Source organism: Canis lupus, chromosome X, assembly GCF_011100685.1.
Source record: "Canis lupus familiaris isolate Mischka breed German Shepherd chromosome X, alternate assembly UU_Cfam_GSD_1.0, whole genome shotgun sequence".
NCBI classification, from domain to species: domain Eukaryota; kingdom Metazoa; phylum Chordata; class Mammalia; order Carnivora; family Canidae; genus Canis; species Canis lupus.
The window spans coordinates 84,882,285-84,909,312 of record NC_049260.1 but is presented as its reverse complement, the minus strand read 5'-3'; the positions used below and the strand labels follow the sequence as shown (position 1 = coordinate 84,909,312).

At 41.5% G+C, this 27,028-nt stretch overlaps 1 protein-coding gene across 12 annotated transcripts in view; it reads right to left on the bottom strand.

Moving 5' to 3' along the window:
- PAK3 (p21 (RAC1) activated kinase 3) overlaps nucleotides 1-27,028 on the bottom strand; it is a 261,715-nt gene that overhangs the window by 77,171 nt on the left and 157,516 nt on the right. For all 12 annotated transcript variants that reach the window (XM_038588082.1, XM_038588084.1, XM_038588085.1 and 9 more), the window contains one exon: nucleotides 19,808-20,009. In XM_038588082.1, the coding sequence (XP_038444010.1) occupies nucleotides 19,808-19,982 (175 nt within the window). In that variant the 5' untranslated portion in view covers nucleotides 19,983-20,009. The remainder of the gene's footprint in view (nucleotides 1-19,807; nucleotides 20,010-27,028) is intronic.

The following is a 27,028-nucleotide window of genomic DNA, read 5'->3' as shown; positions in this document are numbered from 1 at the left end:
TATCTTCACTAAGTTGTACAATTAGGTTCATCGAAACAATTACAAAGTTTGAATAATTGATTCCAACACAAGCTTAACAGTATTTAGCTCCACAAATTATAATTTCATCTTGCAGAAGTAGCTGAGAGTTCGACAAAACTGTTACATCCAAATAATTTATACATTTCCAAAATTTGGTTCAAACAAAATTTGTGGTCACACGGATTTATGTCCTTTACCAGTCTAATAATGTAACCAATGGGTACCTAAGTGTATTGTGTTTAATTGGCTTTGTCGGATCAAACAGGACTTATTAAAGAAGAAATTCATTATGCTCAAGTCAAGCTAAGGCTTACTATTAGAATGAAAAAATAGAAAAGTGCTTAAGCTATGTATAAAAGTGTTATGAATTGTTTCCACATTAACCATATTGAAATATCAAGCAGCTAGAACTTATTTAATTTACATGTGTACATTATGAAGCATATATTAATAGACTCTTGGTCTTCTTTCAGTGAGAATACCATTGCTAGCCAATAATGTTACACATCTTTCTTTATCATTAAAAATGTTTTTAATCATTTCCTTTGCTAGCAAAAAAAATACAAATTGCTGCTTTTTATTGAATTAATTTTATTTAGTTCTCAGTAACCTCAAATCAATGCCTTGGCTTAGTCATTCCAGTTAGTAGCTATTTTTCTGTGTCTCTAATATATTTTGTCATATTAGCCATTGAAAATCATTGTCCTCAAGTAGCAGATTTTTCATAGTGACACAATTATGAATAAACATATCTATAGTTAATATGTCAAAAGCCTTGAAAGATATTATCACTGGAGAAGTTAAGTTGGGAACAGTATTGAAATTAGTCTATCTTGGAACAGATTCCAGGAGAAAGTTACTATGGAAATGTAAAATGGCATCAAGTAGGTTCCATAATAGACATAGAAGCAGATCAGAGCACGTATCACTGATCAGGGTACATTTCACACTCCAAAGACAATAATAATAACACTCAGTCTCCTAATAATGGGAAAGTCAGCATGATTTGCCCAAATGAAACCAGTCAACCTCAGAATTGCCAGGGCGGCCAATTTAGAACATGCTGGTTCAAATAGATGTTTTCTTGGCCTGAATTTTGGACAGCATTCAATGAACCATATATGGATTACTGGTTTTGTGGGTTATCCAGGATAAATTCTAATTCAAAATCTTTCACGTTCAAATGTCACTCTTATGACTTCTTTTCTCTTTCTATCCTCTTTCACTGCTCCCTATTTCCAGCCAGAAGACAGAGAGATGGGGCAGAAATATGGATGTTCAAGGAGTAAGAAGATTAGGATACAGGATTAGGAAAGAAAGATTCAGAAGTGGGGTTGGGGGTGGAAGAGTAGACAAAGGTCACTCAGGGCCTCTGCCTGGCCATAGAACACATTAGGATTCATTTTGAAAAGTACATGTGTGCCATTCAACTTCACTTCCACATAGATGCGATTATTACAGTAAACCTACTTTACTGAGTATCATCCTAACTGAATAGGGAAGTGCAGAGTTTTTTGTTTGTACTACTACCTCCGCTGTTTTTTTTTTTTTATTGAAAAGACCTAATTTTATTGCCCATTTAGTAACATGTTTGTTCCACAAACTAATTTCTCATAAAGCAAAGCACAACCTTTTCTTATAAATAATATAAATTATTTTATTTACAGAAACTTGTTACAAAACAGACTATTTATTTCTTCTCTTTTAAATATCTAAAGTAATTTTCTATCCCTTGACATTTGTTCATGTTCTATACAGCAGCCAACACAAAGTCCAGCTGAGATGCCCTTGATTATGTGTACAAATTATCAAACTATTCACACATTTTAACACAGGAGATTGCTTTTATAACCAAGCTCAAAAAACAAAAACAAAAACAAAACCGCAAAATGCTTTTCAAGGCCCTACATTCACACTGACAGTATGTAGTGCTCACTTAAATGATCTGAAAATGTAGAATGTTTTGCACAAAATGTAAAAATGATTATTTTTCTGCTAAACAACGAAACTTTAACAATCATTTTCCAAAGTTTCCTCCCCCACCCCCGCCCTCTCCCTTCCCCGGACAGAATGAGAGATAGTAAGCTATCATTCATATATTGGGTGGCCACCATGCAGGTATCCTAGCTACTCCTGGAACCGTGCGTATCCTTGTTTTTCCTCTCCCCTGCTTTCCCATCCATGTTGGATGAAGTTGGCTACCTCTCTTTTTACTTCCTTCACAATGTGATCTCCTCCTCCTTTGGTGACTGTTCTTTATTTGATTGGCATTTGCTTCTCCTTCTGCCTTTATTAATGCAGTCGTTGACTTTTAATAATCCTTTCCTCATGCTCGTTACTCTTGGAGGGCATCCACTCCCAGATACCAACCCATGCTGGGTAATTCACTAATCTGTGGTTGGCAGGGGTAGATGCAGGTACTGTGGGACCAAACACTTTATACAATTTGAGAGGTGAATGCTCCCTTTAAGGAAAAACAATGCAAGATGGCTAAGGTCTTTTTGAGGGCCCTGGAAGAGCCCCAGGCCAGTGAGGAGCTCTAGGGAAGCTTTATTCGCTTCACAGTTAATATACTCCTAGTGATCCTGACTTTCTTGGGGTCAAAGACTGCTCTGAAAATCTGAAGAAAGCTGTGGAACTTCTGCCCATAAATTGCACTGCACACATCTACACAATTTTGCATATAATTTCAGAGGTTCAAAACTCCCCCAAACTCCAGGTTGAGAACCTGTAGCTCAACTTGCATTCGTGATCTCTCTTGCCAGTAAACAGTCTTTCCTTACTTTCCATTAGTATTGGCTGAATGTTTGAAGCACATTGACTTAGCCATAACCATTCCACTTGGGCTGAGTGGATGGAATCTCTCTAGAAGGCTACCTGATTGCCAGTCCCTTACCAGCCTGATCATGCCATTCCCTTCACTCAGGGCTAAGTGTAACAAAGGCAGGAAGCCCAAACTTGCTCTTCTTCCAATGTCCACATACTCTCAGTGAAATGATACCACTAACCATCCAGATCAGAGAAGGATTCAGGCTTTACACACCTCTTCTTTGGGAGGCCCTGAGCAACGAGAAGATTATAATCCCCTTCCCCAATATATAATTCAAATAAAAACAATACTAAGGCTTAAAAAGGTAAGCAGATCCAAAAAGCTCCTGTACTCCGTTGGTGATGAAGTTTTTCTAAAAACTCAATATATAAAGTAAAAATGTGGCCAGTTTTGGGGGCGCCCTGATTTGTGAGGCCTGTAGCACACATTTACTCTGGCTATGGGGTAATTCAGCACTGGACCAACTGCCCAAGCTATAAATTTGGGAGTGTCTTTGACTCCCACTGCATTTCTACCTTAATTGGTCCCCAAGTTCTATTCTATCTCCCAAACTCGTCTTGAATCTACCTTCTTCCTTTTGTCCCCCAAAACCATTACCTTAGTCTAAGGTACCAGTATTGCTCACCTGGTCTTATTGCTTCCAATCTTGTCCCTTACTATCATTACTTTGTGTCCAGAGTAATCTTTGAAGTCTACAAATCTGACCATATTCCTGCCATTAAGATCCTTAAACATGGGGATCCCTGGGTGGCTCAGCGGTTTAGCGCCTGCCTTCGGCCCAGGGTGTGATCCTGGAGTCCCGGGATCGAGTCCCACATCAGGCTCCCTGCATGGGGCCTGCTTCTCCCTCTGCCTGTATCTCTGCCTCTCTCTCTGTGTCTCTCATGAATAAATAAATAAAATCTTAAAAAAAGATCCTTAAACAGCCCCCCATTCTACATATGGCAAAAGTTCATACTCATTAGCATGCTACCCAAGGACCTACATGATTTGCCCCCAGCTTACCTCTCCATTGTCTATTCTTGCCATAGCCCCCACTGTCCCATACCCATGTCATGCTTTCTAAACTGCTGGATATTCTCTTACTGCCAAGACTTTAATGCTAAGCCAAGGCCTGGCAAGTCTTACCTCTTACCAAGATCCCTCATCCCACACTTTGGGTGGGTAACTCCCATCAGTCTTTATTCTTGAAGACTCATTCTTGGGCTTCCTCTTCTTTTACAAGTCTTGTCCTGTCATCCCTCTGCAGACAAGGTTAAATGCCCTTCTCTTCATGCTCTGATAGAACTGTCTGGTACATACTCTGATCTTCGCATATATCAACACTAGATTGTTATTTCTTCTTTACATACCTGTCTCTCTAGCTAAAATTTGAGATACCTGACAGCAGAGACTGTATCTTACTCATTCTTATATTCCCTAGCACCTGGCTTATGTCCACAAACTTAATGATTATCATTTATGGAACATGCCCCATGTGCAAAAAGTCCTTCTAGGGTCATCTCATTTCATCTCCACCACAATCTCATTAGGTAAACTTTTTTAGTATTTTATTATTGCTTTATAGATAGGTAAAAGTGAGAGTGAGGTTCAACCACTTGCCCAGGGTTACACAGCTGGCAGGCGTCACAGCCAGAATTTGAATGTAGGTCCCAACTGCATCTATAGAGCCCAAGTTCTTAACAGCTACACCATTTATTATTCAGTAGCATTTTAAAAAGCAACATTTTTGAGCTCTAGACTTCAGTAAATGTTTAGTGATTGAATGGAGCTTAGATGAGAATTTTTTTTGTCTTTCTTTTCCTTTTTTGGAATACTAAAATGTCTATCTCCCCACCAGAAAATTCTGTTGAGCACTGGTTGTTTATATTAAGATTCAGTCTAACTTGAATCTTGGCTTGATAAGACTCAGTCTGATCAGCTCTGGGTTGATGTTTGCAGAGAGCAAAAGCCCAAGTGAGTACCACTTTCTAAGTGTTATCACCCATACCTTACTGGAACATAGAACAAAGGTCACAGATTGCCAACTAGACCACAGACTGCAAAGTGTTTGGCCTTGGGACCCTCTGGGTGTGCATGAGTTCTGGTTATAGCTCTAGGGGCCAGTGAACCTCCCTATAGTCTCTCATCTTGACAGCTTTCTCCATCCCACTATATGTTAAAGAAAGAAAAGTCTCTACCCCAGTCATCTGTTATCTCCTCTATGCCCTACCCCAATCAATGTTCTGCATTTCCCCAGTGGCTGCAGCTTATTCCATTACCAATTCCCTTACAATTCTTTATATAAGATAGAGAGAACCTCATCCCCAGAGATTCAGATTCAGTTAGTCTGGGGCAGACCCCAGCACCCTTAATTTTTAAAGCTCTTCAGGTAGTTCCACTAAGCAACTGGGGTGGAGAAAAACAACTTTTAGATCTACTCTCCAATGAGGGTACCACTGCCTCAGATAATCCTGAAAGATACTGCTTATTCTTCCCCATCCCAAGTTCTTGGGCATAGAGGAATAGGGAAGGGCAGGGTTTTCCCCTTTTAATTCCAAACTGTTGATCTGAGATCAGTACTTCTTCATTTGCCTACAAAAGCCCCTCCTTTGAGGTTACTGCCATTCAATGGTCTCACCCAAGTCCCCTTATCTATTGAGGACTCGACTCTGGCTCCCAGTCTTTCTTCCTGCCCTCAATGCTGCCACCACTCCGTGAAATGTGAGAGATAAATGGACATCGCTTCTACACGTTCTCCTTTTACTTCCTTGACTTCCCTCAGTTCTTTTTTTAAAATATTTTATTTATTTATTCATGAGAAACAGAGAGAGAGAGACAGAGAGAGAGACACAAAGAGAGAGAGGCAGAGACACAGGCAGAGGGAGAAGCAGGCTCCATGCAGGGAGCCTGACGTGGGACTCGATTCCGGGTCTCCAGGATCAGGCCCTGGGCTGAAGGCAGCGCTAAACCGCTGAGCCACCCGGGCTACCCAACTTCACTCAGTTCTAATGAATTTCAGCTCCCTTCTACTTCAATCTGCTCCCATGGCCACCACTAACCCAGGGGTTCTCAACCAGTGCTGCTCATGAGAATAATCCATAGAGTTCTAAAAAAGACCAATGCCTAGAGCCCACCCAGAACCTACTATAGCAGGATTTTTAGGGGGTGAGACCTGGATAAATGATCTTCTACGCTCCACAGATGATGTGCAGAGTGGAGGACCACAGGTACCCCAGGCCTTTTCATGATCTGGAATGACCCTCTGCCCATTGCCAACTTCCTTTCCCATTTCTCTCACTGAACATTCCAGAATTTGTCCATTTTGCTCAAACTTCTGCAGCACCCTCTCCTCCTTGACTTTCTGCATATGAAATTTTTTCACTTCACTGAGAAATGGAGGCCATCCATTTGGAACTCCTTTGACTTCACTTCCTGTCCTGCTCCAATTGCATTTTTCTCCAAGAGTAACATCTCATGTCTCACCGGAAGCACTGTCCCCTCCTCTGCCTAAGGTTTATCTTTCCACTGGTACTCCAGCTGCCAGTCCCTCTCACTTCACCAGGGGTCTCACACCACCAGTTATTGTCATTTCTTCCTGTATCTTCAATTTCTCCCTCCCTACTGACACTTTCTATCTGGCCTGCAAGACTTACTGAGTTCTCTTTTGTCCTTAAAAATGAAAACCCTCTGCCATCTCATATCATTTGCTCCATGCTAAATCTCAGCCTTTCCTTCTTGAGCTTAAACTTCTTGAAAAGGCAATCCAGACTTCCTTAATCCTCCCTCCTCAAAGTAGTGCAATGAGTCCCTGAGGTCTCAAATTCATCTCCTACTTGAAAATGCCCACTTTTCAGTCCTTATGACTGTTGATCCTTCAGTCAAAAGCAACATTGCTGACCATGAACTTCATGAAACCAAATCCTTTCTCCCCTCTTTCATGCAATCCTTTTCTGGAGCCTGTTCCTGAATTTCTGGGTCTTCTTTTGACTCTTTAGTATTTCTCAGGAGTTGTCTTCAGTCCTTATCTCTTACCAACATGCCTCTCCCTTCTGCCACCTCATCTACTTGTATGGTTACATTAGTGGCTCTCCGTGTGTATGTCCAGCCCTGACCTCTCTGGGGTACCCTGACCCCATGGGGTTGCCTTCTGAACCCCTATATTTCAATATTTTAAAAATTAAACTAATTTTCCACTGCTTTCTTCCACATAAAACAAGAAATTGCAACTCCTCCTGTGTTCCCTACCTTATCCTTCTGTTTCTCATCATCTGCTTAGTTTCCTAGCTCTGTTCATGCTTCCTGATCAATATTCCCTCTGTATTGTCATCTTCTGCTCTTACTGATACTGGCCCTGAGGCCAGGGTACTGTTATTTCTCACCTACATAACCCCAACAGCTTGATCTGCCTTCTTCCATCCCCCACCCCTACACGATCCAGTCTTCTCTTGTGGCTAGAGTGATATTTTGAAACACAAATATGATAGTGTTCCTCTGCTCCAGTGCATCCCCAATGCCTTCAGAATTGAATTCAAAGCCCTTAGCTTGGAATATATAAGCCCTCTAGGATCCTGTCCCCGATTACTTCCATGGCTCCATCTCCCACCCCCTTCCACTCTCACTCTCTGCATAGCTATTCAGAACTACTTGTGGTTGTATTCACAGAACCTCAACTAATAATGTGTCATGCCTACTGCCTTCATAATGCTGCTCCTTCTATCTGGAATACCATCCATCGCTTACATGGCTAGCTCTATTCCTTCTTTAAGACTCACCTCAGTTCAGGGGTCCCTTCCTCCAAGAAGACCTCCCTGACTTCCCCTCAGTCTTGAATAGCTGTCTCTCCCCAGTGCTCACTTCTGTATTGCACTTAGCATGCTCAACTCTACTCAGTGACTGACTTGTCTGTGTCCATCACTGTGCCATCAGTTCCTTAAAGGCAGAAACTGGGACTTACCCGCCTCTGTATCCCAACATCTATCTAACACAGTACCCAATTCAATAAATATTTGATGAATAAGCAAATGAACAAACAAATGAATGCATGAATGACCTTCATTATGTGAAATGAGACCTGATATATGGAGACAGGTCTTGCCTATGTGCCATTATGTGTTCAAGGGTGAGGAGACTATGATCCAGGTTCTCTAAAAAGGCCTTGGAGTGGGAGGGTATGTTTTAAAGTACTCGTTACAGTTGAAGATGTTGATAACAGTACTGTTGCTGTCTTTTCTCAACAGCAGGGATGACTCTGAACTCATTCAGGCATACCTCTTGCGAGGTGCCATTTTGTGGCCAAAAGCATATATTGGCAGTACAGCCGGGCAGGGTTCAAGGTATAGCAAAGTGATCAATTCTCCCTCACATGAAATCCCTGGATGGTGCTATTCTTGCCTTCTGAAAGTGTTTCAGAAAAGTCACCTGCATCTTCCTTGTAGAAATTCCACTTGTCATCTTCCCCTAAAATTCCTGGAAGTTTTGTTGGGCCTCCTCATTGGATGATGTCATATGGTCACATCCAGAATTGTAAAATACAATTCTCTAAAATAGAGCACCTTCTAGCTCCTTGAAAATAGAGCATGCAGGAAAAGAAAGGGAATGACAGAGGACAGACATAGGAAAATGCTTTCTTACATAAATGTAGCCTAAAAGCACAGGATAATGATGATTTTTTAAAAAGCAATGGAAAGGATGCAAGGTTATAGCATACAGCATTTAAAAAGTGACATTTAAAGCCACATTAATACAGAAAGCTCAAAGCAAAATATGGTGTAAAATGCAGAAATAATTTTTTCCAAAGGGACAACAAAACAAAACAAAACAGCCACACACATGGGCTGGCTAGTTCTAAGCAGCAAGCATTTTACAACCGTGGCTGTAAGGAACAACTCTGTCCTGCTACTGTCCCACCTTCCTTTCCTTTGAAAGTATGCACAGAATTGTGGATTGGTATAGTGACAGATTGTGCTGAAGGAACTGAAGGAATATTCTAAACTTGCAATCTGATTAGGGAAACACACCTAGCAAGGAAGAAACAGCAATCAGGGGCACCTAGGTGGCTCAGCAGTTGATCGTCTGCCTTTGGCTCAGGGTGTGATCCCGCAGTCCTGGGATGGAGTTACACACTGGGCTCCCCACAGGGAGCCTGCTTCTCCCTATGCCTATGTCTCTGCTTCTCTCTGTGTGTCTCTCATGAATAAATAAATAAAATCTTTCTGAAAAAAGAAATAGCAATCAATACTGCCAGCCCAAATAAAATTCAGTGCTAGGTTGAAAAGAATAGAGTATAAATGCTGTAGCATATCAAAAGAGGACAGAAAGCTGTGGTGGATGGTGAGGGCTCACTGGAGTAGGTAGGACTCAGGAGATGGTCTTCAAGAATGGAGAGGCAGGAAAGGGTAAAGCACCTAAAGTAGAAAAAAAAATGAAAACAGAAACAAAGCTTGATAAAAGGAACATATAGAGCATATTGATGAGGAAGTGGGAAGACACAAGGGTAAATAGTTAGGGTATAGCTTTAGAAAGCAGGAAGGAAGACAAAATTAGAGACAGCAATAAAGAATGAGCTAGAAAAGGTTTTTGAGCAGGTGGCTGATATAATAGAGAAGGTACTTTCTGGAAGACAAGCCAGGGAGCTATGTGCTGCATGTAAGGCATGGTGGGGGCGGGCTTCAAAATGGTAGCTTACTTCATGCAGGCTGAGACGAAAAATATACAGTGGGGATGGAATAGGGAGAACCTATGTGCTACTGCATGGTTGCCTCTGAGATCACCTACTAGTCATTTCCTATAAACTGTGTGTGTGTGTGTGTGTGTGTGTGTGTGTGTGTGTGTGTGTGTGTGATCTCTGCAACTAGATTGAAAGTTACAATCCAGGGGAGAGCATAGGGACCTTTGTCTTCCATGTAGGATCCCCCCAAAACACTCAGCACAGAGGTAGGCACATAAAAAGCAGACAGAAGGGACACCTGGGTGGCTCAGCGGTTGAGCATCTGCCTTTGGCTTAGGGTGTGATCCCTGGGTCCTGGGATCCAGTCCCGCATCGGGCTCCCCACAGGAAGCTTGCTTCTCCCTCTGCCTATGTCTCTGCTTCTGTGTGTCTCCCACGAATGAATAAAAAAAATTTTAAAGCGGACACAAATCTTTTCTGAGTGAAGTATACAAGTGTACAAGTGCTCCAGGGATGCCTCTATTAACATCCAGTATGACAGGATGACTTGCAGTACTTATATTCCTGGCTTGGCTCTGGGAAAGCCATATTAGGAAGATATGGATGTATTTTTAAAGGGCTACCCACCTCCTTCAGGCAACAACTTTTTCTTTTCCTAATAGATTATACTTAGTGACTTGGTCACCCTTTAGCTGGGTGATAGGTGTTTTCTGTAGTTTATTAATTTCTCTAATTTACTGAGAGGCTGCGAGTCAATGCCCACAAAGATCACTTACAGAATGCTGCCCTTGGGGGATCCCTGGGTGGCTCAGTGGTTTGGCGCCTGCCTTTGGCCCAGGGCGTGATCCTGGAGTTCTGGGATCGAGTCCTGCATCGGGCTCCCTGCATGGAGCCTGCTTCTCCCTCTGCTTGTGTCTCTGCCTCTCTCTCTCTTTCTCTCTCTCTCTTTCTCATGAATAAATGAATAAAATATTTTTTTTTTAAAAAAAAAGAATGCTGCCCTTGTGGCCTTCAAAAATTAAAATGCCTTAGTGCCTACTTAACTACTAGTAAAGTCAAATAGGTATGGGAGTTGTTGCTTTTTTTTTAATTTAAAAAAAGTGCCATTCTGCTCCATCCTCTGATATGTGGATCACAGAGCCCACTGTGCCATAATCCCCCAGAGGGAAGCTTTCTGAAGCCTTATACTTGGTAAAGTAAGAATTCCAGAGCAGTTCTGGGATTACAGCTCCTCCTATGGCAACAGCAGCCCTGCAGGTGGTATGAAAGAGGGCAATGGATCCAGAGGGACTGATTTCTGCAAAGATGGTGTTCATCTCTGACACTTCTGCTCTGTAAACAAATATTGTCTGTGGGCATATTACGAGAGCGGATCTGTGATAATTTCTTATTAGTTTCACAAAATGTGCATTTTCCCTTACATGGGGGAGGAAAAAATTCTCTAGTTTTCCTCTATTTTTTGGGGGGGGCTGGGGGGTGGAAAGAATGTCATTTGTGGGTTTTCAAATTTATTTTTCCCATTGGAAATACCTGAAAGTACTATGTGGTAACTACAGCAGACATTTAGGCTCAAAAACAGATTTTATTCTTGGCCCTGAGTATTTAAAGAAATTGACAGCGCAAGGTGGGTAAAAGATTTAAAAAGAGGTTCTATGTAACAGATGCATTTGTGGCTTAAATCTAGCATCTTGGGCAAAATATATGCTGATCCTGAGCAGAAAAGGAAATTGGTGTTTATTAAACGAGGAAAAAGGGATCCCTGGGTGGCGCAGCGGTTTGGCGCCTGCCTTTGGCCCAGGGCGCGATCCTGGAGACCCGGGATCGAATCCCACATCGGGCTCCCGGTGCATGGAGCCTGCTTCTCCCTCTGCCTGTGTCTCTGCCTCTCTCTCTCTCTCTCTCTCTCTCTCTCTCTCTGTGACTATCATAAATAAATAAAAATTTAAAAAAAAAAGAAAAAAAAAAAACAAACTTAAACGAGGAAAAAGACCCAAATCTCTAAATACTGGATTATAAGTGAATCGGAAGGAAGGTATGAGAGCTAACTCTCATGTTTTATTTTCCTGTGATTCTTTCATAGCTTAACTGTAAAAGCATGAGTTCTTATTTTTGTAATAGAAAAAGATTTAAAAGCCCCCAGAAGAACACTGGAGTCAGGGAGAAGTAATTAACAACGTTCTTTCTGACAAAGGCTGTTACTTTTCACTAGCCAGTCAGACTCTCAGGAGCAAGTTGTAAAGACAAAGGTAAGACCAGGGCCATCATTGCAGATTGAGAAAAGGGGTTAGATTCACCTGGGTTTCACTCACTTCTGTAAAAATTCCATTTTTGCATATTCCATGTGCTGAAGCCCTATTTTGAAAACAAGTTAGGTAACTCCCATTTTATGACAAGCAGTAGGATGTTCAACCACCACTGGGTAGGAGTTGGGGAGGATGTAAATTCCAGGACTGCCTTGCTTTGTAACTAGTAGTGGGGCAACTCTGTAGAAGCCATTTGCTTCCAAGTCTCTAACCTTTTGCCTTTCTCTATAAAATGGAGGATAATCCTTGCTTCTGTTGTAAGAGACCTGAAGGAGGTAACTAGTATGAAAGCACTTTCAATGCTGTCATATCCCTCTAACTGCCGTTGCAAATACATCATTTTCTTAGGAAATAGTAACAGGGTGACTCCATTTGCTAGAGAACTAATCTGTCACTTTTTACCTAGCACTTTCCATCCTATAAGTGATGTCTCTAAAAACATAACTACCCATAAAAAGGATTAGACTGGGCTGTTCTAAGCACCCACTGCTCTTATAATCTTTTATTATATTAGCAAATCTCTAAGTATACAGTCAGGGAGGCCCAGGGTAGAAGGTTCATTGTCTTGCTTAAGGTAGAACCTGCTAAAGCCATGAGATGGCAAATAGAAGAACCTAGTAAATTTCACCCTTGGTAATTTATAGCATTTAATTAGCACATCTGGAATTTCTTTATGCCTAGTTCATTTCCTCTGGTGAAATAGTAAGCCCGTTTCCTCCCGCCAGGTCTTGGGCGGCTATGGAAAACAATATATATACTCTTTGTAAATTAGCAGCCTTTAATATACAGATTAAAAACTCAAAAGTGGTATTTGATTCTGCAAGAGCAGCTACAAGCCCAATGCATAAGTTGGGTGTTGCACAAGGATGATGGAGGAAGGACATGATGGTCCCATGGGAGTGCTTCCAGTGACCTCCATTCCCACACAGATATCACCTTCAGTGGTATCATCTTTAAAAACATTCAGCAACAGTGATCACTCTGGCAAATCATTAGGACTCTTACCATCTCCTTCCAGGCAACACACCTGCCTCCACTCTCGTTTACACCTGGTTCACACATGCAACAATTTCAATGGAAAATGTTTGAAACAACAACAAAAAAAGAAATGAGTATGAGGCAGTGTCCTAAACCAGACACTCCTGATCATGTGGATAATTATACAGGGCACAAATTTGATTGGGGGGTGGGGAAGGCCTCATTTGCTTTAAGGAGGAAAGGAACTTCATATCCCTTGAGACCCTTCGTTTTCATGTTTGAAACAACTCCCTCATTTTCCCCTCTTCTCATCTGTCCCCAATATCCTCTCTACCCCCTAACCTCCCATCACACATTACTTCCTCTTCCAATTTCAATCTCCCTGTTGCTTCTTTCCTCCAATGGATAAATCTCCCAATCCAGCATTCCACACTGCTCTTGAATCTGACCAGTCTGCTCATTTTATCAGGCCACCATATTGGTGTACCCATTTACTGGTCTTGATGTAGCACCAGCCCTAGCAGACAGAGGGCAGCCCTATCCTGTCTGCTTCCCATTTCAACCATAAGGCCCTTCTAGGGTAAAGGAGGCTCTTTTCCTGGGGCACAGCACTGACCTCTGAGGACAAGCAAGATGCCATGTCCTCCGGGCTTCCCAAAGGGCAGGACTGTGATCTCCAAAGAGCACTCTGCTAAGCAGTTATGGTTTACATTTGCAGCACCAAGAGCAATGTAAAAGCCACTCAGGATGTAGCAGTCTCTGACATCTGGCTGTCTGATAACAGAACCCTCAATTAATTTGGATTCCCAATCATTGCTGTTGCAATGATCATAACCTCGAGTACTGCAAGATCCCAAAGGGTCTCCAGCATCACCAAAGAAAGGTGGCATACTGTTCAGTCTAGTTATCACACTAAGTGTTTTTTATTGTGCATTAATTAGATGAAAGTTAGTAACGTGCGTTGACCAGAACATTTGATTAACGAGACCATAAAAGACAACTGAGAGTCTTCTTTAATATCATTGTTACACAGTCAAGCTTTCCTGTGTGATGTGTATAGAGATGATAGCACACTCTAGGAATCAAAACAACAACTATATATATGTACAATAATAAAACTATATGGCACTTTAAGAACTTTTTCACATATATGAACACACTCATGTACAGCCTTGACTTTCTAAAGCAAGCAATATTTAAGCCCATCAAGTACACACATCAAATGGGAATCTAACCCACAAAACACCCAAATTAAATGTTAGCACATCTCTATTGTCAAGAATATTTTCTCACCATAATTCCTTTGAAAATAAACCAAAACAAAAAAAGAAAAAAGAAAAAGCTTTCTTTCCTTCTGAGCAGTGATTTAAAAAAGTTCCCTTTTCCAAAATTCAGATTATGTTTCAAAGTGCACATAAGTAAAAAATGCCATCTTAAGGAAAAAATGAAAGCCATTGTTGGCTGTTGGGAAGCTAGGAGCATAGGTTACCACATATTTCCTTTGTCCTGTTGCAAGGCTGTATGATGGAACAGAATAAGCATCATATTGGGAGTCAGAGAGACCTGGGAGACTCTTGACTTCCATCAGCAACTACATGATTTTAAGATGTCTACTTAAATGCTCGGAGCTTAAATGACCTCATCTGCAGAAAGGGGATAATACAGAGCAGTTGTAAGGATTAAAACATTCAATACATGGAAAGTGCCTGGCACAGTTTGGCACCCAGGAACTAGTCAGTAAATGGTAGATTACCTCTTGTTCATCTTGACTTGATTTATATCCAACTATCCCCTCGTACTCCTCCCTCCTCCAGGGAGAGGGGCCTTCATGTCATTTCCCAAATCTCTCTGGATCCCCTACAAACAGAGGACATGTAAACTGTGCTCTCTAGTGACCTGGCCCTTCACACAGCATTGCATGTCCTCTGAAACACACAGAATGCTCAAGTGCAGCACGAGACACAGCACACATAAAGCATGCTTCAGAAGACACAGACATCACACAGAACATGTCACCTCCAAATGCAGCCTCACCTGCTTCTTTCCCACACGTTCCTCCAAGCTTCAAGTCCTTAACATTGATTATTTTTAGAGGCACCATGCCATCTGAAGAGTCCTGGCTGATTCACTGGCCTCATTGCATTTGCCCTACTGGTTTATTTATCCATGTGTTTTCTCATATACATATTTATTCATCCACGTATTTAGTCCCCTCCTTGTTCCAAATGGATATAAGACAGCTTACAAGAATACACAAAATGCAGCATGATAGCATAAATTCAAAGTAGGTGAGAAAGTACGAGGGGAAAAAAACCAGTAACAAAGACAGAAACATAAAATAGAGACTGGAAGAAAGCTAATACAAAGTGCATACATACCGTAGAGTCCCATTACAAGCACTACGCATAGGCTATACACTGGGCCCCAAGTTCTCTAGGAGCCGACAAACCTGATTTGTCTCACCCTTCATGGGGACCATAAAATAAAATCAAACCACTTTTCAGGATGTCTTTTTCCTGCTCTACATTCTGCAAATTCTTCTATTGTAAAGTATCATCAAATGGTGGCCAACTGTCTCTCCTAATTTGCTCTGACACAAAGATCCAGCTTCTGGAACAGTCTCCAACAACGACAGATCCTCAATCCTGAAATTACAGCTACAGCTTCTTATTTTGCTTCTGCCTGTCTCTTGAAGCTCTCTTTGGTCAGTGAAATGTAGCTATCAGAGAGAAATTTCTCAAACAAGCAAAAACTTCTGCTGTCCCCAAAGTATTTTCAGTTAACTCAAGAGATAGACAATGTAACGCTATTTATAACAGAAATTTGGAAAGGACCCCAAATGACCAACAAAATAAACTGGTCAAATAAAACATGATGCCACTATATGGTGAAATATTACACACTATCAAAAACGGTGTTTATGAAAACTTTTTTAAATGTAGGAAAATATTCATGATAAAAATTTTAAGTATACATCAATTAAAAAATTAAGATATAAAATTGATTAGGATTTTAACTATGTAAAAAACTGTATATAAGGACTTACTGATATTATATCTCCACAAAACACAAAAAATGTCTGGAAAGAATCCACTAAAACATTAACATTGTTTCTGAGATTTGTGAGTATGGGCAACTTTGATCTTTTCTATCTGTTTGTCTTTAGTTTCCATTTATTATATATGGATAAACAAGTTCTATATGATATGAAGAAGGAGGGCTAGGAGGTAAGCTACCGATCCAGTTGGTTATTTTTAGCTTGTAAAATTATGGACAACTTTCATTTTCTAAAATTGACATGTAAGTTCTAGTTAGGGACAAAGGTACTTAAAAAAAAAGAAGTAAGAGTTTAAAAATCTGTTTGGTTGTTTTGTCCGTAAGGTCCAGAATGATACAAATGTAATAACACCTCACAATTATCTAGCACTTTTTAATTTTAATAGCTAATACTCAGAATTGCATTTGGCTACCAGCGGATCTCTTGTGAGGTAGCCCGGGTATGACTCCCTGCCTTTAACAGGTGCTGAAGCTCAGTGACTGGCCCAAAGTCACAATAATCAGTGGCAGAGCTGGACTCAAACCCGGGTTCTTCAGAGCCCAAATCCAGTGCCCCTCCCATTCATCCAACACTGATGGTGCTATAACCCAAGCAGTCACCAAGAGCAGAAACCCCTCCTTACCTATCGGGTCAAGTTCCCGAACAGCCCCCAAGGTAGCAGAGTTCAGCTGAAGAAAGTACGATTATAGGAGGTTTGCAAAAGAAGGGGGCAGGGCAAGTCAAGTCATGTGCAAACTTTTGAAAGCCTTCACGAATGATTTTTTTGCACAGTAAAACAAAACAATAATAACAGCACATTACATACAAAGAATGAGAGTTTATATAGCTTAAATTTGTAAAAGGTTCTACAGAGTTTCCATTTAGATCCTAAGATGATTTCCAGAGGTGATGAGGATGTGGTGCTCATTATGGTAGTGGGACAATGGGGGTGACAGTGAAGTGATGAACAGAGGTGAACTTTTTAGCTTAAATCATGGATCTTCATATTCTCCCAGTCATCAGAATCCAATCCTGAAATCAGAGCAGCTTGCTTGTGCTTTTAGCCCTATCAAGCAAATGTATTTAAATAGTAAAACTTCATGACTGGCTTTTCTGAAGATGCTGTTTCCTCAAGTCTTTCCTGAAGATACTTTTTAGCACTTCTGTACAGAGTTCAAATTGAATTGTTCACGTTTGGCCCAAAAGTGGCTTCCGAAGTGTTTAGTGCGGGTACTTAAATGGCACTACTTGGAGATTTAGGCTCTTTGGAGGGTGGTTTTTCCTAATATGATAATGTAAAAAGACTCTTAGCACCTCCTTAGAGAGTTCAATGAAATTCATATTTGGTGGGAAGGCAACTTATCAGCTGTCCAATGATATTAAATGGTCCTCCTTCATGACTCAGGTTCTGTGAAAGAGGATTTCTGTCCAATGTGGTATTCTGAAGGCATCACAGCACCTCTTCACAGAGTTCTTCTAAACCACTCAAGCTTTGAACAGTTTACAATTTGATGTGTAAAGGTATCGATTTGCATTACTTTCTGGGAGGAGGTTTTAATCCTAAATTCTAAAGAATCTGCACTTGTTGCTTGTAACTATATTTGTCTCTAGTCCCATGGCTTCCTAATTACCTTCACCATCTCTTAAGATAATCACCTCTGGAGTACTGGAAGCTTCCTGAGAGTCATCCTCTAACAGCATCTTATCATTTGAAGGAGTAGCAACAGGTTCACATTCAACTTCAGCCCGTGAATGCTCCTGCACCAAATGTTCCTCCTCATCTATATAGAGTCTTCTTGATCCGAAGAGTCTCTGTCTTCAGAACAGATGAATTGAAAGGTATGTCACCATCTCTAGCCAAGTTTTTCATCAGCTTACGTTACCAACAGGCTCTATTAAAAACTGTCTAATGCTTCTTTTATTAAGACAATCTCAGTGACAGTGTCACAATCCCATGCATTAGGATATTCAGACAAAGGAACCTTTGTGAGACTGTGAAGAACAAAGTTATGCATTAGTTTGGCATAAGTCTTCTTGAATGACTAGATCAAGCACTGATCAAGGGCTCAAGGATCTGAAATATGCAACTCGTTATAAAGACAACCTCAGCATCAAGGAGGCACAGTGGCAAATGTATCTGAGGTACCAAAAGGACTGGGGAGAATCAGCAGGACTTTGAATTCACAAATTTTTTTTGTCCTGAACTTCTGTGAGAAAGCACTATTCAACTATTTCAAACCATTTCTTAAGGAGCAAAGGAGTTATCCAGGCTTTTCTGTTTGTGTGTCAGTATACCAGAGACTTGGCTTGAATTTTTTCCCCCCTGAGATGATCTGAGCATAGTTTTGGATCAAGCAGTAATGGTTTCACCATGAAGTCATCCCAAGTATCGGCACAAAACAGAAACATCGGCCTGTTTTTGCTGACCTCATGTTGGCATTGGTTGGCTCTTGTTCTTCAAAAGGGCAAGTAAGGCTAATCAAAGGCTTCCAAAGAAGGGCGGTCTCAACAGCACCAATGACTGGGGCAGGCACATAATCCCCTTCTTCAATCACTTCCTGTAGTTGTGGCAGGTGCAATACAGGAGCTGGAGGATCTCATGGTTCTTTTTTTTTTTTTTTTTTTTAATTTTTTTTTTAATTTTATTTATTTACTTATGATATTCACACACAGAGAGAGAGAGAGAGAGGCAGGCAGAGACATAGGCAGAGGGAGAAGCAGGCTCCATGCACTGGGAGCCCGACGTGGGATTCGATCCCGGGTCTCCAGGATCGCGCCCTGGGCCAAAGGCAGGCGCTTAAACCGCTGCGCCACCCAGGGATCCCGGATCTCATGGTTCTTTCTTCGGCACCACACTCACTGGAGACCTGGTCTCCAGGTCACGGCACACCAGAAATTTCTCAAACTGTCCCTGACTCCCAGCAGAAAATTTTCTGGACCTACTTCGGTGTCTGCAAACCACATCTTTAGAAATCCCTCGTGCATGTTCACAGACCGCATGCATGGAAAGTGATTCATCATTCTTTTGCTTGTTTAAATGCATCGGTTTAACATTGCCATCCTTGGGTTACCAGGGATAAAGCACCTCTTAGGTGACACAGGGGTACAAGAGGCAATCCTGGTCCTAATAAGAGTTTTGCCTTTCTTTATGGTACAAACTGTGGACTCATTCACACCAAGTACTCTCACCTGGAAGGAACACATGGAGAATGTCCCTTCTCTAAAGAGATCACCCTTCTTGCTTTTATGGCAGCCTGCTATGGTACTTGCTTCATGTTCTTCCACCTCAATAGTCACATGTATAGAAGCTTTGTTTAAGTTTACCCTAATTAATGCAACCTGACCATTATTTACTAGAGATTCTCTTGCCACACCCTCGCCGACCGGTATCACAAATGGTTTTAGGAACAACACATGGGTAAATGTTAATATACTGTTGTGATGTCAGTGCAAATAGGGCTGATGGCTTAAGGGACAACTGGCAGAGGAATGAGAGAAAACAAATGACTCAGAAGGGTCTTCCCACCTTGTGATATGGAGTCAGAGGGACAATCACGTGATGGCTTGGACTGACCATGGTATATGCAATTCAGAATTTTCACAGTTGTCAGAAAGGTACACAGCAGGAAATCCACCTCTACTCAAATTTCCAATAAGGACAAGAAGGGATTACCGTAAATTCCCTGCTAAGTTATCGGAAAGAAAGTCACCATTCACAGATTCAAGACAGTACCATTGCTATGACTTCCCTTGGTGGAACACTACAAATTCAATTTTATGTGAAAGGCAAACACAGCATACATGTATTTTCTGCAAACCTGCCATTAAGTCAATCAAACATTATCCTCTGATGAAACACAACCTCTAAAGGTATAGACAGAAAGGTCAGCCAGGCCCTGCATGCCAATGCTCCAGAAATGACTACCCAAGAAAGAGACAATGAAAAAATAAACTAGCCCCTTTTCAATGCCCGGCCACTGATACTTTACTTTTATCCCCTCCTCCTGGGAAGATAGAGCGAAGCCTGGCTTTCTTATTCTTCTCTTCAGGGGCCATGGGAAGTGGTTTGGAGCTGTGGTTGAGTGCCGAAGAATCTCGGTTGTTACTGTTCATTCTCAGCGGGGGAGCTGGAGGTTTCTCTTCATTATCCAAACTGTCAGACATTTTCACTTATGACTGATTGCACAGCTCCTACAGAACAGGAGGAGAAAACAGGAATTGAGAAAGCAGCAGCCTGAAAAAAAAAAACAATCTGGTAAAATGGGGGTTCTGACGTCTTGGACACCAAAGTACTGGGGCTCGCGCATCATCTCAGGTTTTGTGATGACCATTTGGGGGAGGTTTCTTTTCTAGGGGGAGAGTTTCTACCATTTGCCTCTCTAAAGACCAACGGTATCATTTCCCAAAGAGGAAAGCAGGGGCAATAATTCGTGGCTTTTCAACACATAAACACAAACACAGAAAGTCCCTTCCTTTTCTCAAAGTGAGACTTTATTCTCTGCCATCTGCTCATTGTCTTTTTTTTTTTTTTAAGATTTTATTTATTTATTCATGATAGTCACAGAGAGAGAGAGAGAGGGGCAGAGACACAGGCAGAGAGAGAAGCAGGCTCCATGCATCGGAAGCCTGACGTGGGACTCGATCCCGGGTCTCCAGGATCGCGCCATGGGCCAAAGGCAGGCGCCAAACCGCTGCGCCACCCAGGGATCCCTGCTCATTGTCTTTTAATGAACAATTTACAACCTTCTTTAAAAATTCTGCCCTAGGGGGCACCTGGGTGGCTTAGTGATTGACTATCTGCCTTTGGCTTAGGTCATGATCCCAGGGTTCCGGGATCAAGTCCCGCATCTAGCTCCTTGCAGGGAGCCTGCTTCTCCCTCTGCCTATGTCTGTCTCTCTCTGTGTCTCAAATAAATAAATAAATAAATAAATAAATAAATAAAATAAATAAATAAAATCTTTAAAATAATTTTTTAAAAAAGTTCTACCTTGATGTTAGCAATGCTCAGGAAGCACAGCCCCCTCAAAATCTGGAGTTGACAGGTTTGGCTATAGATTTTTAACGCCCCCCAACAGTAGTTTGTTAGCTGCTTTGGCACTGGGATGCCACTGGCATCGGATTCTTACCCGTGCATACAGGACACATAGAAATACTCTACTGTTTTATGAGAAAAAACTGGGGGCTCAATCAAGTGGGCCTGACAGTTTTGGCAGGCTTCGGGTGTAGTGACAGGGAAACAGTGCCCCATTTTCAGGTAGCAGGTAGAAGATAAAGCTGAGCCAGATATCACCATAAGCAAAGAGGAGCTAGCTCCGAAACGACCAGCTCCTGAGAAGACATCATAACCTGACTCCTTGTCATGCTTTATGTCCTGAAATGGGGAACTAGGGAGCTTGGCAAGGTAGTTAACAGGGTGGTCAGAACCAGTCAGGGTTTTGGCAACTTACCTGCTCTTAATTTCATTACTTGTTAGTAGCTTGTGCTTAGGGCTGAATACATTCAGGTTTCATCCCACTGGAAGGTAAAGTGACCTGGAAAAGCAGGGACTCCCCAAGGAAATGTTTCTGCTTCCAACTGATATCCTACTCTAATTCAAGTCCCTCTACTCAGACCCCAAGGAGGCTTGCCATCTCAAGTCATGTCTTAAGGGCATCTTCAAAATGAATCTCCAGTTGGAACACAAGGCAAGTCCAATCCCAGTGCCACAATAATCTATGTAAATTCATCAAGTATTAACTGGCGCTAATTTAGGCACATCAGAGCTCTCCAAAAACGACTTAGCAGATCACTTTATTCCTACAACATTTACTATAAACAAACTTAGGTACAAGAGCAACAAAGGTCTCCTCATCAGCTGCTGTAATGAGAAATAACATGTCATAATGATTTTTATACCTTTGGTGGTCACAATGGGTATATCATTTTCAGTAACAAATTGTTACATCACGTGTAATGCAAAATGCATTAATGCAAAATGCAAAAATTTTCAAAATTTTTCTATGCTCTAAATTTTTCTCCAGTTTAAGTATTCAAGCATAGGGGAGTGCCAACTAATAGTTTCTCCATCTGCACAGGTGATGGCCAACTAACAAGGAGTGGTCTGATCTTCATCTGGGCAAGAGATCTCTTTTCCTTTGCCGAAGTGTCACATCTTGCATTGTCTTAATGAATTTAAGACCCACTGTATTTTTTTCAGTAACCATTCTAGAGGAAACACTCAGTAATAAAATTTTGGTTTTCCAAGACAACTTGATTAACCTCACATTTTCCTACATAGGTGAAACCACACAGAACAAGATAAAGTAAAAAAATTGCAATCAAGGATAAAGTATATTCACAGATACCACTGGTACTAGTAAATATTTTGACTAACATATGAAACTGGGGCCAACGGGTCTGCATTCCCTTTTGCCTTTTAAATTTGGTCCGTCTAAATGCACTGTTTCTCCAGAAGAAAAGTGAGTTTAAGATCGGCTTCATTAGCGGCATTATTCTGTATTGGACAAAAGTTATGAAAAACAGGCATGGGCTCTTTAATAGATATAAGAAGCTTACCTTACGTAATAAGGCAAGTAAGGGTCTGGGCCATTAGGGTTCTAGTACACCTACGTAATTCAAAATACTAGGCTCCTTTGTTCTTGATAATTAGGTGTGGCTAATGGAGTGTTGTATTTTGTTCCTTTTTTGTTCTCTGGCTAGACTCAACAGGTAGATGCCCTGCTTCTTTTCAAGCTGCCTGATTATTCTGACCTTATTTGGCCAGGTTATATTTTAGGCAGAGGAAAAAAGTGCTACTTGGGATAGAAAGTTCCAACTATACTCCCCTTTATTACACTAGAAATCCCTGATCAAAATTTCACCACCACATGCTTGCTGGTCCATAATACAGGCATTCTGCAAAGGACCCAGCTTATATGGTACCCCTTTCTACTGCCCAGCAAACTGGAATTGTTTTAACTCTATTCAACTCACCCCAGGACTGTATGTAAGAGGTACTGGAAATACACCTTTCAGAGATGGAAAATTAATGGAGGAATCTCTGTCTAGTTCCACACTGAAAATGGGAAGTGTGAAGCAAATCATCATTTGGTTTTACCTAGCCATTTCAGATTTGGCTTTGCTGGAACTGTCCTGATATTACTTCAGGTTTTTATTACTCTTTATAAGGTACAACCTATCTTCATCTCTTACTTATTCCACAGAATTCTGATTTGGTGAAAAAGAATAGTGCAGGAGGCTCTTGTGATCTTTAACTTACCTTCAAAGCAACTGCTTCAAAGCATGCTTCCAGAAAACCAATGGAAAAAAAGTATGGACTTGTAAGGAAGCTCGGGTGTTAATATGTTTGTTTCCCAAGTGGGAAGTGTCTCTGATTATTCCATAAATGTAGACGAATGGGGGATTCTATTATGTTATGTTTGTAAACAATGCCAATTTACTAAACCAGGTCCCTCCCCTGAGGCAGCTTTCTACAAAGGATACTATTAATGGATTGCTGGTTCAATCTGCCTATGATGTCATTATTTCCAAGATCTTGAAAGAGACTATTTTGTTCAGGGTGGCTGTAGGCTCTATTTCAAGAATTGTACAAAAGCACCATTATTCTCCAGGAACCCAATCAAAAAACTGTTTATCTTTAAAGTTTAACTGTTGTTCACTTCTGCGACAGACCAGAAACTGGCAAGTGAGTGGCACACTGGATCTAGCCACAGCCCATTCATGTTACTTCAGAACTTGCCCCTTAGCATTGTGAAGAAACAGCTAACTTTTAATGGACAACCAGCAACAGTTTATATCTACTCACAAATTGATTTACTGCTTGGCTACTAGGTTTTGCAGAGAGAATTGAAGTGGCTTCTGTAGATGGTGTATATTTTTGATGCAGCCCTTCAGACTTAATGTGGCTTACCAATGCTCTGTAATTACAATTGAAATTCATTAGCAATAAGAAATGAGCCTGTTTCAGGAGAGCCAAGGAGCCTGGACACCCCATTTTTCAGAGTGCTAGAAAGGATTACTTCTCTTTTTCCATTCTTTCTTGTCTTTTTTTTCTCTCTCTACTCCACACTCCACCCTGCCCCATCCCAAGTGTGAGGGCAGGCATCCGCACACAGACACACACACATAAACACACATACATACACAGCCTTTTGCTGACTTGCATTTTAACACAAAGATTTGGTACAAAGCACTTTAGAGGAAAACTTTTATCAAGATTGATGGCAATTTTAGAGGAAACGATGAGGCATTACAAAGAATTATCATTAATCTCTCATTCCTCAAAAATGAGCTATCTTAATCAGCACAGCGCTACACCAAACACTCTGTGAACACTCAGTAGATCAAAAGAGAAAGCCACCAACTTACATGTTGCAAGATTCAAGAGGAAGAACAGATGATCAATTAGCTAATGTGGCCAAAATCCATACTTGAACATAGGTGTTAAATTGGATACAATAAAAAATGCCCATTGTGGGACACCTGAGTGGCTCAGTGGTTCAACATCTGCCTTCTACTCAGGGCATGATCCTGGAGTCCCAGGATCAAGTCCCACATTGGGTTCCCTGCATGGAGCTTGCTTCTCCCTCTGCCTATGTCTCTGCCTGCCTCTCTCTCACACACACACATGAATAAATAAATAAAATCTTTAAAAAATGTCCATTGTGCCCATTTGCCATGGGTGCTCTAGCCAGGTGTGTGAAGGGTGAGAATTCAGAAACACTGGCCCTTCAATTTTCAAGGCCTTCTATTAAGTCACAAGCAACTGAAATACATGTTTTCATCAGATCGGGTGCCATCAGAGACAGCCCACATGCTGTATCATTCTGTCGGCTTTCAAAATCTAAATAACTGTTTATTTGCATATTTCCCCAATGAGAAACAAACTAATTCTGGCCTCCCTTCAAAAATAAAAGCCCAGGCCAGCAAATGCATAGCGGTGATCTAAAAAAACCCAGAGGTAGATCTTTCAAACCACCAGCCACACAAGGCTATTACTACAGATCAGTGAGCACACCAATATTTCTTAATACCCTCTTCATACCAAACTACAGGAACTAACATAGAAATGAGATGTAGCCTAGGGGAAATTTTCAGGGGGGAACTTCCTAATGTTTCTGAAATAGTACATGAAGAATAAGGTTGCAAGATACCTCGAGCTGATCAGATGACATCCAAGCTGACAAGAACACTTAGGAGAGGAGATGATTTTAGAATCCCAAAAATATAGTAAGCTAGTCACAGAACTCTATGTTAAAACATGTAATGAGACAGGAGAGTATTTCAAATTTCTAGAATTTGGGAAACCTTGATTAACAAGAACTAGCTCTACAGATCAAGAAATATTGAGTTTTTGATGACAGCTTCCAGACGTGGAGGTATTACGTACATATAGATTTAAAGTCAGCCAATGTCTCCTGAGACAATGGTATCGATGCTGAGCTGTTCTCTGTATTTGCAGATGAGGTTGTTGCTTTTACCTACCAGATGAATGGTGTACACACGGAATTAATACTTTGGTGGTGGGGGAAAAAGGATCCAAGAGTTACCTGCTGGCTCTTTTCCTTGGCTCCCTTGTAAACACAAGCACACATTTTCAAGATGGCTAGCTGAGCTTCCAGGTATGCTTTGCTAACTAGCTTATGCTGATACGAATGAAACCCACTCATCCTAGACACATTACTGGCAACTGGACCAACCAGCTTATGACTGACGGCATAAGAAGATGTAGGGGACTGTTTGTAATTGCCAAAGAACAAGAAAAATCACTGAGTCTTTCACAAAGGAAACAGGGTATTAGACTCTAAGACATTGCTTTGCATTTCTATAGCAATCCGCATTTGAAGGTTTCTAGTGACTTCTCTGAAATTAATTCCCATAATATGCTATGATGACAAAGAGGAGGGAAAGGACATACACCTCATTTGACAGGGAGAATGAGCCACATCTGAGTCTCCCAGCAGCTCCAAACCCACCCTCCTTGCATACCCAAGCTAGGTGGACAAGGGATGGCCCAACCACTAACTAAATGCAGCCAGTGGGCCCAATTTAGCATATTTGTCACCTTGTCTGGAATTGCACATAGTTTTGATATATGTCATTTCCCCCACTCAATCATAAGCTCCTTGAGGATAAGGACCCCTCAGTTATAATTGTATGCTTTCACACTGCCTACTATGGGGCCTTGTTCCCAGCTGGCATTAAATACACATGTGAGGGGGATCCCTGGGTGGCGCAGCGGTTTGGCGCCTGCCTTTGGCCCAGGGCGCGATCCTGGAGACCCGGGATCGAATCCCACGTCGGGCTCCCGGTGCACGGAGCCTGCTTCTCCCTCTGCCTGTGTCTCTGCCTCTCTCTCTCTCTCTCTCTCTCTGTGTGTGTGTGTGACTATCATAAATAAATAAAAAAAAATACACATGTGAAATAATAAACAGAACTGTATACATTCTGTGCATTTATTGTGGCTCTGAGTAAGTTTTTCATAATGTTGCAAAAGTCCGTATGCCTACTCAAAGCAGGTCTGAGTCAAGAAGCCATGTTTGGAAAAACTGACAGTAATCTAACTACCAAGCCATTGGCTTCAGTGTAGATGTCAGCTACCAACTGATGATCCACACCTCATTTTTTTTTCTCCACAAATGTGTAATGCCCAACAAGTTTCCACGCTTAGTTGAGCTGAACACCATCATGTGAACGAGGGAGTACCATCCCCATCTTCACCAGGAGGAATTTATGGAGCACAAGGGTTGATATACCCAGGGTCACAAAGTGAAAGAGTGGAGATGAAAATCTCAAACTCTCCTCAATTCCCCTTCCGGGACACCCAAATAAACCATCCCCACACGCATACTCCTCATATATACACTTTTACCCTCCCCAAATAGTCATATGACAGTTCCAGCTTTCTCATTCCAACCTGCTGGAGGCCAGTACTTACTGATTTCGCCTGCTTTTTTCATCCGAAGACCCAAGGCTAGGTGATTTACTGACAGAACTCCAACAGGTTGTGTTGGCCAGCAGTACCCATTCTTAAATGGCCTTGTTTTGGAGGTTTTCTGTTCTGGGGCACTCACCAAGGGAACTCTGCTATCAGAGACAGGGGTGTGCTGTTTCAGGGAGCCTCGCCTGGGAGATACCATTACAGTGTGCAATGGAGGGAAGCCATTTCTAAGATCATTTGATCAGGAGGAACTGAGCTACTTGTTAGGCA